We start from the raw sequence: 19888 nt of genomic DNA, 5'->3' as shown, positions 1-19888 counted from the left end.
AAACCTGCAAAATAAGTGCGACATAACATCATATACTATAAATTCAACATACTTAGATAAATATTGAACAAAATTAAAATCGAAAATTCAATACCAAGTTCAATGCCATAAACCCTAAATCTATAACTAACTAACATATAGCAATGATAATTGAAATTAATAGTCAATAATTACCTAACACCACTTAAAATAGGAATTAGAGCAACAAAATCACGGATTCACTTCGATTTTCGCCGGCTAGAAACGTTGGCCGTCGCTGAGAGTGAGAGATTGAGCGAGCTGGAAGTGAATTCGCGAGTGGAAAGTGAGGTCTCTGCCGTTTGGGCTGGAATTTGTGTCTACCCGAAACACGCGAGAGCGTGTCGCGTGTTTAGTTAAACACGCGATAGCCTGATGCGTGTTTAGTTAAAACACGCAAGAGCTTCAAGCGTGTTTAGTTAAACACGCGAGAGCTTCTCGCGTTTATACCATATCTGGAAACTTTGTTTTTCAGGGTCCAAATGGCGGATACATTTTTGCATGGCGTCCCTTCTTGGAATTTTGCCGAAGAAAGGTGGTATATATAATCCACGGTGAGGATTCACTCGCACAAAGTTTGCATCACATTCAAATATTATGAGTCAACAAAGGGGCTCCTTCAAGTATAATGTTTTCTTTCTTAATGAAATCATCCAGCAGCTGTTTCACAGGTGATCCTCAGCCCGATCACCGACCTCGTCTGGATGGATCGCAGAGCCGCCAATATCCCCACGCGAAACACTGTCGATTCCAGCAACGAGGCATCCGCCCTAAATCCCGATGTTCCATAAGAAAATTTAGCTCCTGCGAGGGAAATTGCTTTGATTAGAACGCAATGTCGAAATTAAAGCAGAGGTAAAACATGTGTAGCACCTGCGGGCATGGGAAAGCGAGATGCAGAGCGGAGAAGAGCCGATTGCTGCTCTTGGTTCATTCTCTTCTCTTTCCTTGTTCCTTTACTACTGAATCAAGCCAGTCGAATTCAATGAAGGATAGCCGAGGAAATTCTATTGCGTTATTCTTCAAAAAATCAGAAATGATCAAACTCATTTACATGGAGTCATCGGGTGGCCGGGAGGCGCCGCCGTGCCGGCGAAACAGGGGAGGCGTTGCACCGGCGGTCAGGGGATTATTAGGCCCAATTTTAATAAGGCCTAATTAAATTCTTATGAAATAGGCCGGTCCAATTTCGAGATGCATAAAGTAGGCCCAAATTCCCCGAAAAGAATTAAAATCATCAGAATCAAACTGAATTCACCAGAATTTGCTGGAAACATCTGCTTTCAATTCATTGCGAAAATATTTACCCCCCAAAAAGGAGGAAAATCATTGCGAAACAGTAAAAGGAGGAATCGAGAAACTGAACTGTAATGCCATGAGCGGTGGCGACGCCGACATGATGGAGGCGGAGGCCGAGGCTCCGCCGCGTGAGGTCGGCCTCGCTTCTGACCCTAACCGTATTAGGAATTTGCTGGTGATGGCTCGCAAGCTCATTAATCAAGGCAAGCCTTCCCAGGCACTCGAAGCGGTAATTTTTTGCCCTTGTATGCTTTCATTTTCTTAATGTTTTGAATCTTTTGATTACTTTTTGTTAATTTTGAATGCAAGTTTGATTGCAGTTGTGATCAGTTCAATTGTTGGAATTTACCTTCTCCAAGCACTTATGTTTTCGTCGGATGATTTGTTTTTTTTTCGCTGCTATTTTTTGTGATGCAGCTATCACGAACATAAGATACGGCTTTATTTGTTTTGTGAAAATAGATGATTGCTTCTGGTTATTGAAAATAGAGAAGTTATCTTCGAGGATATAATTGAGATAGATTATTGATGGTACACCTTTAAGGCTTAAACATTATTGAGATTGATCATATTCTAGAAAGAAAAGCGTAGCTCGGCTTTAGTTTAATTTGAAGAGATGTGGTACACCTTTAAGATTGTGGCTGCAAGTATTACATGCTAACTCATGTATATGAAGCCTTAAGTTTTATTTTAGTGAAATTCATATTCCCCATGCACTTAGCTGAATTGTGTCTTTGAGAAATGGTTTGTTAGCGATGGCAAGTTGGTGAGGTTGGCATGAGCAGCATAATTATATAGATATGGACGAATTGAGGGATGTTAGCTGAATGATGCATCTAGAAAATCTCGTTACAGATTAAAATTATCACAATTGTTAATTTTGATAAGTTCTAGGCTTGGTTTGGAGTTAATAATAGGATGAACATGCTTTCACACTGTAAATTTGACATATCTTCGGATGTTTTGTGATTCAAAATCAGTGGCTTGATATTTTGGAAAGCATTCATCAATGTTATGTGCTGGATGTTTTACATGATATATACAGAGCCTCTCCTTACTGCTCCAACTGTTCGATATTACAAGAGAAAAAATGTTAGGCTTGGAAAGTAATTTGTTACATGATTTCATAAGTATCCTCAAGATTGTGACCCCTATGGGTTAAAAGGGATAAAATGCATAGAACCAAATTTAGTTACCAGTGACATGCTGTACAGGTGCTTCACTGATACATGAATCAGGTGATTAAGAAATATGATGAATTACATATGAAAGTTACATGTATTTCGAACTGAGGAAGTTGTTTTATGACTCAAAGAATATACTTTGTACAGAAATAAATTTACCAAATCAATATATATCTATTACAATTTACAACTAAGATTCCTAAAAAGGAAGATAAAAATGGATACTGGAAATTAAACTGATTGCAGATCTTCTTGTGAATGATTTTACAAGGCACTGATTATGTTTCTTTATTTACTTTATTAACTTCCCCAGCATTTTATGACTTGGCGTTCCCCGGATATATCCACGAAACAAGTTAACTTACTCAGCAAGCTGTCCACAAATGATTTGTGCAGGCTTCTTTTGTAGATAAAACATTTTTTATGTCCTGATTTTGTGTATTAGGCTGCGCTGTCACAAATGATTTGTGAGCCTTTCAATCCCCTATTTTGTGTAGGCTTCTTTGGTAGATAAATTTTTTTCTATTACCTTGACAAAGATTTCATACTATTGAGGGCTTTTCATTCATATTACAATATGATTATTAACTTTAAAATAGTGGCATTATCTTTATTCCATGATCTTTTTTAACCGACATAAAATGAATAGGAGGCTCGGTGGTTGAAACTTATCGACTGAACAAAGTAGGTTATTTGAATTATCACAATTCTTTTATGGTATTTTATAGTTAATATGTTGAATTATTGTTTTCGTTTATCCTTATGTATTTTCATTCTTGGGTCTAACTTATGTTCTATGAAGGTGATCATGGCTATGAAAATACAAGGCGGAGACATAGCTGTATCTCAAGGTCTGAGTCGTGCTCAAGAACTATACATGAATAAAATTCAAGCCACTTCTGCTGCTGATGAGTTGGCTTCACTGTTTGCTGAATGTGCAATTGCGGAGGCCATCCCTTTGCAGCCTGAACTATCCCACCAAACGAAAAGTGAGGAGGAGGCAATCGAGCCCGATCCTCAAGAGAGATCAATCCTTGCTGAGACAGGGAGGAGGCAGGTCATGCTTGACGCATTCTCTGATGGGAGCAGCTTCGTCTGCTTGCAGTGTGGGGGTCTCGTTAGCAACCAACGTAAAGAGGAGCACTATGCTTTCTGGTGTTATAAAGCCTGAGTCACCTTTCTCGTGTTAAGGTTAGTCGTGTACATTTCTGGAGATGCACGTATTGATCTTGATGTATGTTATGCCCTACCATTAGAGCGCCTTAATATGAAATTTCTTGCAAACGGAGCACCACTTTTCTTTCCTCAGGTGTGGAATTGGGGTACCGGTGAATCTGGTGAACCATTTTATGTGAAATATACCTTTGTATCTTTCAACTTTGTATCATCAAATTGACTTACTGGATGAAATAATACAGAGTGCTATCTATTTTATTATGTTGTACGTTGCTCAAATATTTGATTTGGTTGGTCAACAGTCTTATTTTGGTAGGGATGCTTAGTTCTACCTTAGGCTGGTGTAGCTAAATAGGATGCTCATTTGATCTTCGGAGACGTTGGCAAAGATGCATGGCAATATTTTTGTCTCGCGTGCCGGATATAGCAGCGCTGAAATTGCCTCGACGGCCACACCCTAATTTCCTGGCAGCCAACCCCAAATGAGGCACCCTGCCTCAGACCTTATCATTGATAAGGAATTTACATTTGTGTCATAATTTACTTTTGAAAAATTGCAGAGATGATACTTCACATAATGCTAAAAAATGGCAATTCATGAAAAATCCACAACAAATAAGCACAAATCAAAAATAAATATATATCTTTGACTAAGTATAACTGACTGTTTTCTAAACAAAACCAACATTGTGCTTACACACAATATACAAAAGAGGCAAAATACCAGAAAAAGAGATTAAAAATGTGAAAAACATACACAAACCCCTGCAAATAAAAGGGACAAAAATCACAAGCACTAAAACCCCCTAAACAAAGATCAACTCTGGACAAGTATATACAACAAAAAATGAATACTTCCAAGAGACCTAATATAAACCCATCCTCGACGAAATAGCAGTCTCCTCCGAGTATCACAGAGGCCAACGGTCCCACAAGACGCGACTGATGAGATTCATAGCTACAAAACTCCACTCCTAAACAACCATTCCACTCCATATATATCTATACCAATATTCACTAACTACAGACAACGTTCTCCAACTGCCACTTATACCTCGACCTGCGTTTATGCAGTGAAAATTAAGTCAGAGAACAGCACAAGGACAATGTAATCTTTGATGACTGTTCAACATTCTTGAAGATGGATTAGGTGCTTATTTATAGACCTTTTTTGTTAGGAATATGTATACGTCTCTAGATATAAAAGAGGCGATGGATAACAAACCTTCAGATATAAGTGTGTGATTAATGTTCTAATTCTATAGTTTTGATCAGCATATGGTTATCGTGATCTCAGTCTATCAAAACGGAAGAAATAATCACTTGACGGACTCACCTTCACTTATTCAGTGTATTTCCATGGGTCGTCTCTTGGGAGCTGGAGTGAGTAAAGGATGTACAATGTAGAGAAGTAAGCTAGTGACCTTTTCTGTACATAACATCAGAAATAGGTTGTGGACGGGGCCTCGCTCTCATGATTGTTTCATCGCTGTGTCTGATCAATTCAGAGAGCTTCCATGGTTTTTGCCACTTCCATTTGAATTGTAGTAGCCACTGATGATGGCTCCTCTTCCATCTCCAGAGTTTCCCACCATGTCCAACGAGGGCTAATTTTTTCATCGATAATTGGCCAATAGGCACCATCTGGACGTAACGAAACTTGGTGTAAGCCAAAGGGAAAGCCCTATGCAGCAACAGTAAAGATAAAACAAACCTTCCGTGCATGGTCCGCCGCGAATGCTGCTGACTCTTTACACGAGCCATTAGCGACCCCGGCTGTATATTTTAGTTGCTTCTGTGCTGGTACTGGAATTGGAGACAGTGGACCACTCATGTAATTGTGTTTGAGAGAGTCCTGTAGTAGCAGAAACGTCACGACACTTGAATACACAAAGAAAGAAGAATTTTTTTCAAAAAATCTATATAAAAATCTTACGGATGGTGGTGTCGACAATGGAGTAGCAACAGCTTGCTCTATCGATTTTAGCTCTTTCTCCATTTCCTTTCTTCTGACTTCACTTTGTCGCAGTAATCCCACGAGTTCCTTCATTTGCTCTTTCATCTCTTTGATTTCGATTTCCTTTTCCCACAGTTCACACCTGTTGATGGCATGAAGTCCATAAAGTTGTGTGTACTAATACTAATGCAGATGATGATTTTGCACAAAAGCCACAACTCCGAATGCTGTTTAATAATAACTTTTCGACTCTGTATCCATTTATGTTTTATATCATAAGTGTAACTTATCTACCCGTTACTATGAAGTGGAAATGTAGTTGCTGAAGTGAGGACTGTAGGTGACGAAGGAGCATATATACACTGCGTGAAAGAGTAACTGAGTGCTTCCATTTTGCATACCTTGCATCACCAAGGTGATTGAACATAAGCTGAAGCAGGCCTTTCGCCTCTCCCATAGAACGTAGCTGGTTCCAGCGTCCACGACTAATGACACCACGCTCTCGTTCTTCTGCTTCTGAAAGCTGTGAAGCCATTGCGACAAGTGAATTTGATGTGATACTCAGCATGCTCTCAAGAGAAGCAATTCTTGACATTCTTGCATTTGGTGACATTGAAGATGCCCTGAAAATAGAACGAACAACAGATCAAGTAATATGGGTTTGTGAGATGATCGGTGGTTCAAGAGTCAAGACATAGATGCAGGATGATAGAGAAATAAGCTAACCTAGAAAGGCCATTTTTTCCTCGAGGAGGGCTTACTCCCTTCGAAGCAAGTTCATCAACTTGTCTCAAAACCGCCAACTCTTCTGCCAATGCAGCTCGTCTGGACATGATCCCACAAGAACACACAAATACATCTAGGTTAGCATTTTTACCGGGAAGCACATAGATATGCACTCGTACACACAAGAGCTCGACCAATAAATCAAATTTTAAATGCTACATACACTTCACTTTGCTTCTCGTACTCGTAACGAACTTCATGAACATTGACCATAACTTCAAGCTCATGCGCAAGCCATCGCTGCAAGGACTTTTCATTGCTCTGTAAAATTATAATGAACTTTATTTGGTTTGATCAAAATGGGGGAAAAGATTGACATCTGATCTATGAGGTTGAGCAAGGCATTACCTGCCCATTAATTCCATTCCCGTTGGTTGTCACTGGAAAGAGATGTAAAATGAGTATCAAGCGGAAATGAAAATGACTGTAGGATACTATGTTAACCAACAAATAATGCATACCAGAGTTTTCACGAGCTGAAGATTTTCGTGCTTCTAGCAATTCTTTCAACCTTTTGGTAGCCATTGCAGCTTCCTCAGTCTTCCTCTGAAGAACCTGAAATTAAATTTTATATTTTGTAACACAACAATTTAGATTCTCAAACATAAGGTGATCAGAATATTAATTAATGAATTTTACGAGAACATCTATGTTTAATGCAAAAATCATGCTAAGCAGAGAGTGCAATCAACATACAATCTGCAATAATTTCCTTGTAATGTTCTTATTTTCTTTATAAAACTTGAAAATGGGCATTGAGAACCATGAATCCGCATAGGTAAGAATCTCACCATTTTCTGGCGCTGGTTCAGTGCTTGCAGTTTATGTCTTTCATACTCGTTTCGTCTCCCCTCCTTCCTCAACTGCATACAGACAGTCGAGATAAAAACTCAGAAAAAGAGACATAACCTGATAACATCTCCCAAAAAACTTATTGATGATTTATGTGGATGAAAAAGACATACTTAATCCTTGTATTAAAAAAGTAACTCCTCTTCTTGTTTGATTCTGTTTTGCAACTTAGAAAATGCTTTTCGTATGGGATACATTGTCAAACAATTACCTGTAGCAGTTCCTTCTCCCGAGATGCCTTCCATTGTCGAAACTGTTCACTTTCTTGCTTTATCTTGTTTTGCAGTTGAACCTACAAGAACAAAGAAAACATCAAAATCTAACATGCAGAGGCGAAGTTGAAAATTCATCGACAAAAGTAAAATCTGACCTTCTGTGCCTTCATGCATTGTATTTCATCTTGCAACTTTTTCGCTGCTTCGTCACTCTTCTGTTTCTGTTTTAACAGCTGCACTTGATTCTCTTGTTTCTTCTTAAGTTCTTGTATCTGTTGTTGGAGAAATGAAAAAAATAATTTTAAGGATAAAAATCTTGGTAGATTAATAGAAGAAAGAAAAACTGATTTGGAAATGTTTTTAACGAAAATAGGAAAACCTGAGATTCGAGAAATTTCAGTTTCTGCGAATGGACATCTTGCATTTTTTGTGTATGCCCGTCAGTATTAGCAGAAAGGTTTTCAACTTCTGCCAACAGCCGATCCCTCTCGAGCTGCAGAAATAAATAGATGAAGATAAGAACTTTACTATTAAATATATCTATGTTCATATATATATCCAATTGTTATGTCAGAGTATAACACCTGCACAGTCCTTTTTTCCTCTTCAAGTTCCATTAATTTCTTTCCAAAGTGTTGCTTAAGAGCGGTGGTGTCGTATCCACCAACTAGTTTCATCTCTGACTGCAAGATGTGCTCGTGTAAGCTAAACAAGTAACATGGATTGAGAACAGTAAGGATTTGCATTTGAGAACTCAAACGGTACCTCTTTCTTCTCCAACTGTCGATTCAACTCACTCAACTCTTTATCCATACTATTCTGCAAATATGTATGTTCCAACTCCTTTGCCGTATCTTCATCGATGTCTCCAGAATCACCTACAAAACATCGATAACTTAATCTCCCAATTATGAAGTGTGAAGTTTGAGTGAATCAAGAAAGGTTTCTTGATTTGAAAAACTTGTAGTCAACCCTGATTCATATTACTAAATTGGTACATCGAGTATAAGCACAGAAACATACTGCTTTCACTCATCTGGTAGTCGCTCGACTCGATACTCTGCAATCCCCTCTTAAGGCCTTCACTTTTCATGGCACCATTGGTTCCAACCTACAAAATGGTAGTTCTTTGGTGTTAGAATGGGATACTACACAGAGTCGTTTGCTCTTTGGGGGTGTTTGCTTTGGTTGAGTATATTTATCACCATTATAAGGAATTGTCCGACCCCACTCTTCAATGGGATACGAATCAAACAAATTTGGCTCAAATGATAGGAGTTATCGAGGGCCTTGGGATATCCCAAAGTTCCAAGCCATCTATCTAGGCTGATCCTCAAAAGTAAACTCCCCCTTTGAGACTTATGCTGCCTATATACATACATATACAGATACTTACTTTCATGTTGTCTGTGTATTGCTCTATCGAACTGCCTCTTGTTCGAAACTCGTTTAGTTCTCGGCAGAGCTCCTCGTTAGTAGCTTCCAACCAAGCAATTCTGTCCTTGAGAACCTGCATAGTAATTTCCTTTAACAATTCTCAAGTATCTTTGGTAGATTTCTACAGATCATTTAAAAGACAACTCTTTGAGAAATTAATGCAACAAATATTTTGAGAAAAGGGAAGTGTGGAGAAAAGTGCAAAGCAATCTTGAGAAAAGTCTACAAGTAATGCTTCCGGAAACGTACTTCCTACCCGAAGGGGGTCGACAATACGAAACATCGAGTTTACCTGTATTTCATCAAATGAAACTCCTCCACCACGGGCGCATAGTTCAGCTTGCAGGAATTCCAACTGCTGACGCATCTTCAGCATTTCATTCGATATGGGGTCTCTATTAACCTGGTCATTCAGTAAGGAAATTGATCTCACCGAAAGGATTTTTTGACAACAGTAGCTGTCTAACAAAAGGGAAATGCTATGCTGAACTATAAGAGAAAATTGCAAAAACACACTAATAACTTACAACAGGCTTGTTCTGGATATTCCGAGCGCGATTGGCATATTTCAGAGTGTTCAAAGTCTCCTCCGCATTTATGTCAGCAGGACTAATGCATGCTGGAGAAAGGGAGTTCAAATATAAGAGAAGGGAACTTTGCAGTCTTCGAGTTTTCACTGAAATCTTCGAAAATATAAGGTTCAAGCCAGTAAAAGATAATACCTATCATTACTGTTCTGCTGTTGCCACCAAGAGAATCCTGTCAACACCCGAAGACGTTAAACTTCAAAAACATAACAATTGCTTGGTAGAATATTAAACTTGACTACATTATTGTGAAGCTGAAGTCCTTCTCATCAATAATGAGTCGATGTCGAACCTGCAATAGTCGAGTGAGTTTACTGTCACGATATGGTACATGAACGCCTTCTTTCCGCTTCTTATCATCACCGAGTGCGCTAATAACATTCCCAAGAGAAAGAAGCCCCTTATTAATGTGAACACCTGTGCAAAAAGGCTGCTATAAAACATTGGAACGAGAAGCTGATTGGAGAATCAACAGCAAGCTTACTTTTTCCTTACCTTCTTTAAAACGTAGACCATCAGATCCAGTTCTCTTCGCGCGCTCTGATCCAGCAAGATCCACCAAATGCAGCTTCGCACAAAGATACTCTTCAGTCATACAGTCATTATAATTGCTGTCATTAGGATTACCGGGGTGAAGTTTACGCATCTGCTCCACCGTGATGGTGAAGATGGCATGAGAACGGCTGAAAGAAAAAGAGGAATGTCACATTTATCAATGACTGCAACACCTTAAGGAGGATGCTTTCTGCATCAGATTGTATCATGAAAACTAGGTTTCTCCAGTGAAATCGGTATATTTGAACTTGTACAATCTAATTTGCAATTGATGAATACACACACAAACAGTCTAGTCCAGTTTCGGTTGAAATGGTCATGAAACACCAAAAAACGGTGATTCTCAACCTGATACTATGGAATAACAGAACTAGTCCAGTCTCCTTTCATCAAATTGTTGCTGCATCAAGTCATCTAAGCCTATTATAGTCAAAGATCAAATTTTCTTTATTTCATTCTTTCCTGGTCGAGTTAGGAGTTATTGTCATCTACTTGCAAGTTTTGCACATACTCGAACGATGAGATCCTAGGAACATTCTTCTCAAGGCAGGTTCGTATTTCATAGTCAAGTGTTATGCATTCTTTGGAAAGACAAAAAGGGAGCTTGATTGCCACTGCATTACCAACCTCGACTGATTGTTCATGTTCGTACTCCCAGTCGCTCTGCTTAGTGATCCTTGCTCCAGGCAATCAGCCATTTCATTAAGTGTCTTCACACCACGCTCTGTAGATCCTGCAAGTGTAATTACACCATTCGATGTCTCACGAATTTGTATTGGAGGTTTCCCGGGGCTGGTCATTTTCGCAGCGTTGCCATTAGCTATCTCTTGTCTGTGAGTGGAACTGGGATCGAGCAGATCTCTCACTTCTTCTTTATGAATCTTCAATCATCCAAATACAAAAAAAAAACATTATATAACCACTGCAAGTAACCTAACATGTGACGGCCTACAAACTAAGGTGTTAGAACGAACCTCAATGAAGGAAACGCTCAATTGGAATTCAATTTCATGCTTCAGCATTTCAATCTTGCTGAACAAAGCACTCATGGCTTTGGGAATGAGCCCGGTATGGACTCCATCTTTGAGACTCGTACCCATGGTGTATGTTTTCCCTGACCCCGTCTGCAACATATTGAAAACCACATTTCTTTCAGATAGTAACTAACACATCGATTTTGCTACCATTGTTCAAACAAAACAGCACCTGTCCGTAGGCAAGCACAGTAGCATTGTATCCTTGAAACAAGCCATCAACCAGAGGCGCAACACACTCTTCATACATGGCAGTCGAGGGGGAGCCACTGCTGCCATAAACATGATCGAATGTAAACGAATGTGTCCCAATTTGCACCTGCATCACAGCCATAACCAACACCAATAAGATAAGACAAAAGTAATACACAATGCATAAAAACAGCCGAACACACAATTTATCTCTGTGACCAAGAATTAGAATAAACAGAAAAATCATGCCCATAAAAAATTTAAAAAAAAAAAAACAAATGCAAAAAATGACAATTTAGGAAAGAAATTTTCATAAAAATCAATTCAGAACTGGGAAAGAAAATCAAACAGTAAAGATTACTAAATTGAAGTATCCAGATTGTAGAAAACATAAAACTTTTCCAGATATTGATACCATCAAGCCCAAATTTCTGCCTTTTTTTATCTTCTTGAAACCATAAAATCTAAATAAAGGTAAAAATCAAACTAAAAAATCCAATACTGCAAAAACTCCAGATCAAGTACTCAAACTTCAACATGCATGAATCCAAAAAATTACCCAAAATTACAATGTTACAAACTCAAACTGACCCAAAGATCAGATCTTTCTCCCAACCCAACAATCCAATCAGAGTAAAAACAATGAATCCAAAGGAATCTAAAGAAACCCAAAACACATTCTTCCCCTTTCAGCAAAAACCCACATCACATTGCAGTACCTGAGGCTTCCCAGGTTGTACAGTGACACAATCTTTGCATCCCTGAATCCTCTCATCTCCTATGAGAGGCCTTATATGCACCGCCACCTTCACACAGCAATCCTCACCAGATGAATTCGTTTCCATTTTTTTTACCAATGAAGCAAGCAAGATTAGATTTTTAGCTGAAACACACCCTCCCAAATGGAAATAAAATCCAAATGTGTGATTTTTTTGACCAACAGTTAGCTGGAATTTTTTCACAGAAGAGAAGGGTGAAAAGACAGGAAGAGAAATTCTTGGAGCAGAAAATGATGCTGCAACTAGAGAGAGAAGAAGCTAGGGAGACTGCCAACTAGATTGTTACTATAATGGAGAGAGAGAAGTAAAGAGTAAGAGCATCCACTCAATGGGATGGGGAGAAATTTCAGAATATGAATTTAAATTTGCTCACGTTTCGAAATAAGGGATTCAATTCGCTTACCTTTTGAAATATGGGTCCGAGACATGCGAATTTTTCAGAATAAGAGTTTTACACCTTTTTATATCTATTCTCTTCATTTTTCTTATTATTTCCCTTCCAATAATTATATATTTACTAAACTATCATTTAACTCATCTCTCAAACTAGATTGATGTCAGATCATGTTAGTACTCTAAGATCAGGGACTCGTTAGTTATTGAAGGTTCTCCGTTACCAGTGGTCTGTTTACATTACCACTTAAGTTTGCATTCTGTTGTATCATTACCACTTACGTTTTATGGTAAATGATGAGGTTGATTGAGCTCTACTGCTCCTTTATTTTTTTCGGACTGTTGATATTGCTAAAGTTTGATTTAAAGAAATTTTGTGCTATCTGCTTTGTTAAATATTTTAACTCCGTGACAGATGGAAGAAGGAAATGTATCGAGCAGTTTGACTTCTGCTGCAGCTTTTGTGGAAGGGGGAATTCAGGAAGCATGCGATGATGCTTGCAGTATATGTCTTGAAGCCTTTTGTGATAGTGACCCTTCTACGGTTTGTACAAACTACTGTCTATTAACGGCTGAGGATTGAAACTGACCTACACTTAATTGATTATTATTCTCTGCTTCAGCTGACTACTTGCAAGCACGAGTTTCATCTTCAGTGCATTCTTGAGCTCTACTGTATCATAATGGAGTGGTCTGTTTGCATTCTCGGTTCTTGTCACATGGATTAAGGAACTGAGATTAAAGGATAGTTTAGTAAATCTATAATTATTGGAAGGGAAATAATAAGAAAAATGAAAAGAATAAATATAAAAAGGTGTAAAACCCTTATTCCGAAAAATTCGCATGTCTCAGACCCATATTTCGAAAGGTAAGCGAATTGAATCCCTTATCTCGAAAGGTCAGCGAATTTAAACCCATATTCCGAAATTTCTCATGGGACGGGTGTCCCGGCGGACATCCCGACGGACTTCCAAAAACACCTCCTGTCACGTCATAAGGACATTCCACTGCACTGTCACGTCATAAGAACATCCCCCCAAGGACATCTCGACGGACTTCCCACAATAATAAAAATTCACAAATTCACCAAATTAAATAATTTACGGAATTAAACAATTTCGACACTAATACGGAGAAAATGCAACCACTTTATTTAAAACAAAAAACATACATAATTATTAAAAAAAATACATAGTTAAAAAAAACAACCTACAGCTTCGACAAATGCGGCCCCCGTCTCACTCCTCGTCGTCCCCGCCGCCAGTCCCGTCGTAATTCTCGGGCAGGGGTGGCATCCCAAAATCGTGTTGCATACTGTCGATGACATCCTTCAGCATAATCTTGTAAAGGGATCAGTCGCTGAAAGTCACTTCTCCATGGTGATTAAAAGTAAATCATGCTGCTGTATGCGGGTGAGTGCGGGGAGCTCGGGATCGATCTGGGAAAGAGCTTCGGAAGGAGCTCCAGATTGGACCTCGGGTCCGGATCCGCTGGCGCTTCCCCTAGTCATCCACATCTCGGACTTTTGCCCAACCGAGCTACGGCGGCGGGATTGAGGGGTCGGGAACTCTGCCTCGGCTTCAGGGAGTTCGTGGGAACCGGCACTGCTGTTGCTGTTGTACTCCCCGGAGGGGTTGATCTTCGTCCGCTTCGGCCAGCTAGCTTCAACACCCGAACTAAACTTGGCGGAAGTCTGCACCACAAGATAGACCTCCCAATATTTGAAATCCCCGAAACCCAATTCACTGTCGGGGTACTGCTGGTGAGACAGAAGCTTCACATCATCGGCGGACATGCCGCTGGTTGCCTTGCGGAGGTTGTTTTGGTAGATGCCGGCAATTCGGCTGAGCTGCCTCCTCAGCCGCTCCCACTGTTTCTGGCATTGCTCTCCATCGTGAGGCTTCCCACCTGGCGGTTTGAATTGGAGGTAGCTTCGGCTAATGTGCCACCATATTCTATCGATATGCTGGTTAGCCACAACGTAGGGATCCTCGACTATACTGATCCAGGCCTTCGCCAGGGCGACGCCCTCCTATATGCTCCAGATGGTCCTCTTTCTCCTGCCGGCTTCCTCCCCCTCCCCCTCGGCTCCCGCCCCACCCTCGTTCCCCGCACGCGCAGACCAGGTAGTGGCCTTGCCCTTCCCTTTCCCTTGCCTCCGCGTCCTCCCTGCCGCCGATGGCATCTCAGTGGGAGAATCCCTGACCGGAGATAACCCCAACTCCTCAAAAGAGAAAGTCTCGATACCGGTGAACTGATTCTCCAGAGGAGTACTCTGGGGGGAATCACCCAACAATAGATCCATGCAGGGGCGATAGACATTTGGGGCATCATCACGGGCATCGCGGCACTCATCCCGGGCATTTGGGGCATCATCCCACACTAAGGGGGTACATATTGTAGTACCCAGGCATCATCCACGCCATTTGGGGTTGGGGCATCATCGGCGCCATTCCGGGCATCACCCCGGACATCGGTGCACTTCCGCAGGAATTTTCCCCAACTCTAACTGGAAAAGTTGGCGTTTGTGACTCGCTCGTGGCGGGGGAATCACTGTCGAAGTGCTCCATTTATCTTCAAAAGAAATGAAAGAAGAGAGATAGAAACTCATTAAAACAAGTGGTGTGAATGAAATGAAGTTCAACGAGCCGTATATAGAGAGTTTTTTTTAAATGAAAAATCGGGACGTCCGCCGGGACATCCGTCGTGTCACCGCAATGGCGGACGTCCCCGGAATGCCGCGGAACTCCGGTGTCTGCATCGCACGTCCGCGCCCGCCTCCCTGCTGCCTAATGGCGGACGTTCCACGCGGACGTCTGGCACGCCGGTCGAACTGCCACCATTGTGGATGCTCTAAGAGCATCCGCAACCCGTCTCTTATCCGTCTCGGTCTTGTCTCGGCGAGACGAGACGGATAAGAGACGGCGTTGCAGCCTTCCGTCTCGGTCTCGTCTCGGAGAGCGGCTCGTCCCGGAGGGACGGCTGGCGAGACAGCTTGCCACGCGCCAGTGCCACGTGGCGAGCTCCGGTTCGTCCGTGACGCCCACTAGTGGGTGTCATTTTTATCCGAAAAAAATATATTTTGTTTTTTTTTAAATTCAGGAAAAATTAGAAAATTAAAAAAATCCCAAAAAATATACTAGCCGTTTTTTGCAAATTTTTAATTTTTTATTATTTTTTTAAGTCCCCAATCACTTCTATAAATATCAAATCATTCCCACAAGTTAATCCACCATAAAAAAACTCTCTATTCTCACTCAAACACTCCACATTCTTCATCTCAAAATATTATTCTTCTCCCAAATTTAATTCATTCATGGATCCATTTGAGCAAATGTGTCGAATAAAAAAATCAAACACCCTGAATTTTCAAGTATCGTTGGAATCCACAGACTAAAAGTTCGTCGGAGCTCTCTCCTAAATTTGAAATAAAATCTTTCACCTCCCCAAGTCTATCGCTGTGAATTTTTATTGCCTCGAGCTTTGATCCCACGGAATAAGACTTCGCAACTGATGATATCTTCTTCTGCTTCTTTGAGTTTTGAGATTTGAATTTAGAGAGAGTGAGCGGAAGATTTTAAATTATGTACTTTTTTTTATTTTTTTAGGATTTTATTAATGTGGTTTTTTATTTTTTTAGAATTTGTTGGAAATAAAAATAAAAAATGAAATTGAAATAAAAAATGAAATTGAATGAATAGTTAATTGAAGTGTGTTTTTATTAATTGAATTTGTTGGAAATAAAAATAAAAAATGAAATTGAATGAATAGTTAAGGCATGAGATGATTAAGAGATGGAGGGTTGCAGGTGTTGTCTCTTAGTTAAGAGATGTAGTGAAAAGTATAGTGGGCCCATGAATAGTTAAGATATGAGACGATTAAGAGACAGCGTTGTGGATGGCCTAAAGGCCGAGAAATGGAAGGAGAAGATGTATATGTCTGTAATTTAGTGTGAGTGTAACTGTAATGACAACCACTTTTACTTTATTAGTATTAAATAATTTTATTAATTTAATTTAATTTAATTTAATTTGCTTTTCTGTATTTATGTTTCTTTCCTTTATTTTATTTGACAACGGTCTCTTACACATCATATTAGTATATTTATTTATATATTTTTGCCATGTTTTTATAGTGTATAGGCTATAGTATAGCCATAGGTGAGTTTAATTTAATAATATGTAGAATTTATTGGTTGGATTTATTGTGATTTAATGCTCCTCTCATTATCACGAAGAAAAAAATCCATATTTATTTTTTATTATGTCGCGATCTATCACCAATTCATTTATATGCTCATGTCGACCAAAAAAAAATCTTACTTTTGAATGAATATTCTTCTAAAGTGAATTTTATTATTGGTGTAGATTCGTATAGTTTAATTTCTTAAAATTCTATATGATAGTGAAAATCGAAGTCATTCAGAGTTCTTAAAATTGAATACATCCAACTTTTTTTGTATACCTTAGGAAAGAAGTGACAAAATAGAAGACAAATATGTAAATCGCAATAATTCTTGAATATTTATTATAGTATGCCAAAATGACCGCGTACATATAATTTTGTACTGGGTATTTGTTTAATGTATACATTGACTTTTATAAATGGATTGGTGGACCCCTTTGTAAATTAGGCTCGAATACAACACTTGTACTATTTTGTGTGCATTATATATAAATTTTATTATGCGTGTGTGAGTATAATAAGATTAAGATTAAAGTTTCAATTTGGTCCTTAACATATTGAGGTTTTTTTTATTTTGATTCAAAATATTATCTTTTGAATTACTCGGTCCCTCACATTTGAAATCGGATCACATTTAATCCGAAATAGATGGTTCCCTTAAAATGTAACAGTCAACGAAATTTAAATCAATTTTGACCGGATTAAGAGTTATAATTATGTTTTATTAAGGGCTAATATCTAATTAACCTAAAACTTAAAATTTTAAAATATAAAATAATTGAAAATATAAAACATGAAAATAAAAAATAAAATCAAAATGAAAGGTGAAATGCCAATCGACGCAGCGTCCATAGCTCCGCCACCGTGACGACGGGGAGGGGATGGCGGAGGCCAGTGTCTGGGAGCAAGACGGCGGCGATTGGGGAAGTGACGGTTGCGGCCACCGCAGTGAAGCGTGCTTGAGAGGAATGGCAAAGATGACTTACCATTTTGTTCTTGTTTGGGTGCTGCATACATCATCAGAATCATCATCCCATAACTTACAGTTTCATCACCTACATCACATGTTCTTGTTAAGGTGCTGTTATTACCATTTTGCATATTTGGATGTTGTATTTAACGGCCTTGGCTCCCATTCTCTTCATTCTTGATAAGCAAAGCAACGACGCTCGTCCTATTTCCGGTGACTTTTTCTGCCTCTTCGAAGCTTTAGTAAATTGGTTTATGCTATTCATCTCGGAATGTGTAGCCTTGATCCGTTTTAAATGGCTGTGTTTGCGTATGAAAATGAAATGATTATAAGAAATGGGGAATGATTGCTTTTGATTCATTTCAACTTCAATTTGATTGTTTTTCTCTCCTTTTCATTTTGTAGGGATTTGTGTTTGAGCTGAGCTCAACTGAAACTTGGGGATTGACGGATTCTGCCCTTTTTCCTGATTCGAATCGACGAGATTTTTTTTGCTGAAAAAAGTTCATTTTTTGGTTTATCTATTTATGGAAAAGGGATTGATTTGATCCTTCCTTTTTCCCTCTCGATTCCTCGTTTGATTTCAATTGAATTATGGTATTGAAAGTAGCTCTAGCAGCTTCACTGCGGTGGCCGCAGCCGTCACTCCCCCAATCGCCGCCGTCCCGCCATCCCCTCCCGTCGTCGCGGCGGCGGAGCTATAGACGCTGCGTCAATTGTCATTTCACCTTTCATTTTGATTTTATTTTTTATTTTCATGTTTTATATTTTCAATTATTTTATATTTTAAATTTCTAAGTTTTAGGTTAATTAGATATTAGCCCTTAATAAAACATAATTATAACTCTTAATCCGGTTAAAATTGATTTAAATTTCGTTGACTGTTACATTTTAACGGAACCGTCCATTTCGGACTAAATGTGATCCGATTTCAAATGTGAGGGACCGAATAATTCAAAAGATAATGTTTTGGACCAAAATAAAAAAAAACGCAATATGTTAAGGACCAAATTGAGACTTTAGTCTAAGATTAGTTTGACATGTGAGTTTATTTCATTTATAAACTTGTTTACTTAAACCATCAAAATCTAGAATTTTTTAAACGAGCATTGCGTTTCTATTGAAACATCGACAATTAAGTCACTGGTGTAGTTATATATACTAGTTATAAGTTCATGTTCCTTTCAAAAAATGTTGAGAGCTAAAATTTAGAGAGCATCAGAGTGGCGGCATAAAAACAATTTTATAAAAGATATAGTGAAAAAAGCAACAAATTTAACGTATAGACAAAAGCAAATGCTCTACTCAAAAGTACTATTAGTATAAAAAAAAAGTGGACAAATACGGTAAAACAAAATTAAAGAGATAACACTTATCCTAATATTATCTGCCAATCTCATCCATCAAAGGAATATAAGACTTCCGACTCATTTTTATTGTTGTAGCATTTTATTATCAAAATATAATTAAGAACGTTTCTTTTGAGTAAAAGAAACGCTAAAGTAAAGTTAAGAATGTATGAGCTAGTGATTCAGAACATAAACGATAAAAAAAGAAACCGTTATTTAAAACTAATAGAAATAAACCACTAAATAACACAAGAACACAGAAATAAAAGAACAACACATGTCGCTTGAACTGTCGTCTGTCAAGGTCTTGATTTTTATGAACATGCATATGGTGTTTCGATTGGAACCATCGACAATATTGGTTCGGTTAAAAATACCACCTACAAGTTCGTATTATTTTCATAAAATGTTGGGAGCCAAAAATTTTGCAATCAACAGAGTAGTTTTACAAAAGCAATTTAGAACAAATATAAAAAGGCATAAATTTAATATATAAACAAAAACAAACGCATTATTCAAAAGCAATACAAAAGAAAAACAACAAATAAATATAATAAAACAAAAATGAAAATATAACAGTACACGATGTTATCCGTCACCCTCATTTATAAAAGGAATATAGGACTGACTTATTTTTTTTATGTTGTTAAACTATTTCCTTGTCATGCGTGTAGCATTTTCTTGTAAATATATTACTACTAGAATGATTTTACCTATTAAAATATATTACTACTCGATCATGAATAAGCTTATATTCGTAAATCGTAATCATTACTTTAATAGAAGTCAATAATTATTTTCTTCACAAGTCGTAGTAGATTAAAAAGAAGAAAAGATGAGTAATATATGTTGATGTGATTATGCGTTTGGAATTTAGGAAAAAGAGTGAAGAAAAAAGACAGAAAAATAAAATGAGAGAA

General features: G+C 38.5%; 2 protein-coding genes across 2 annotated transcripts; one reads left to right on the top strand and one right to left on the bottom strand.

Annotated features, from left to right (window-relative positions):
• Positions 1–865: 865 nt before the first annotated feature.
• LOC121766080 lies at positions 866–3938 on the top strand. Its single transcript, XM_042162417.1, has 2 exons — positions 866–1546; positions 3304–3938. Exons 1-2 carry the CDS (start codon positions 1394–1396, stop codon positions 3670–3672), a joined length of 522 nt encoding a protein of 173 aa, XP_042018351.1. The 5' UTR covers positions 866–1393; the 3' UTR covers positions 3673–3938.
• Positions 3939–4293: 355 nt separating this feature from the next.
• On the bottom strand, positions 4294–12381 carry LOC121765467 (kinesin-like protein KIN-4A). The gene is made up of 26 exons (XM_042161643.1): positions 12012–12381; positions 11273–11419; positions 11041–11190; positions 10694–10947; positions 10007–10194; positions 9804–9928; positions 9647–9683; positions 9452–9543; positions 9217–9327; positions 8884–8997; positions 8511–8598; positions 8253–8365; positions 8072–8170; positions 7867–7980; positions 7643–7759; positions 7484–7564; positions 7212–7283; positions 6882–6975; positions 6769–6800; positions 6584–6681; positions 6361–6459; positions 6036–6257; positions 5614–5776; positions 5392–5532; positions 5014–5321; positions 4294–4737 (listed from the first exon to the last, which is right to left on the bottom strand). The coding sequence occupies exons 1-25, from the start codon at positions 12135–12137 to the stop codon at positions 5094–5096; spliced, it is 3105 nt and encodes a 1034-aa protein (XP_042017577.1). The 5' UTR covers positions 12138–12381; the 3' UTR covers positions 4294–4737; positions 5014–5093.
• Positions 12382–19888: the final 7507 nt, after the last annotated feature.

The sequence above is a fragment of the Salvia splendens genome, chromosome 14, assembly GCF_004379255.2.
Source record: "Salvia splendens isolate huo1 chromosome 14, SspV2, whole genome shotgun sequence".
Lineage (NCBI taxonomy): Eukaryota > Viridiplantae > Streptophyta > Magnoliopsida > Lamiales > Lamiaceae > Salvia > Salvia splendens.
This window is presented reverse-complemented; position numbering and strand designations above follow the sequence as displayed.

Excerpts from the sequence above, each read along its gene's own strand:
- LOC121765467 (XM_042161643.1), bottom strand. The coding sequence starts at position 12,137 with ATGGAAACGAATTCATCTGGTGAGGATTGCTGTGTGAAGGTGGCGGTG. Across the intron at positions 6,682-6,768 it reads GGAATGGAATTAATGGGCAG|AGCAATGAAAAGTCCTTGCA; the intron begins GTAATGCCTTGC and ends ATAATTTTACAG. Across the intron at positions 6,258-6,360 it reads GGAAAAAATGGCCTTTCTAG|GGCATCTTCAATGTCACCAA; the intron begins GTTAGCTTATTT and ends TTCTATTTTCAG.
- LOC121766080 (XM_042162417.1), top strand. The coding sequence starts at position 1,394 with ATGAGCGGTGGCGACGCCGACATGATGGAGGCGGAGGCCGAGGCTCCG. Across the intron at positions 1,547-3,303 it reads CTTCCCAGGCACTCGAAGCG|GTGATCATGGCTATGAAAAT; the intron begins GTAATTTTTTGC and ends TGTTCTATGAAG.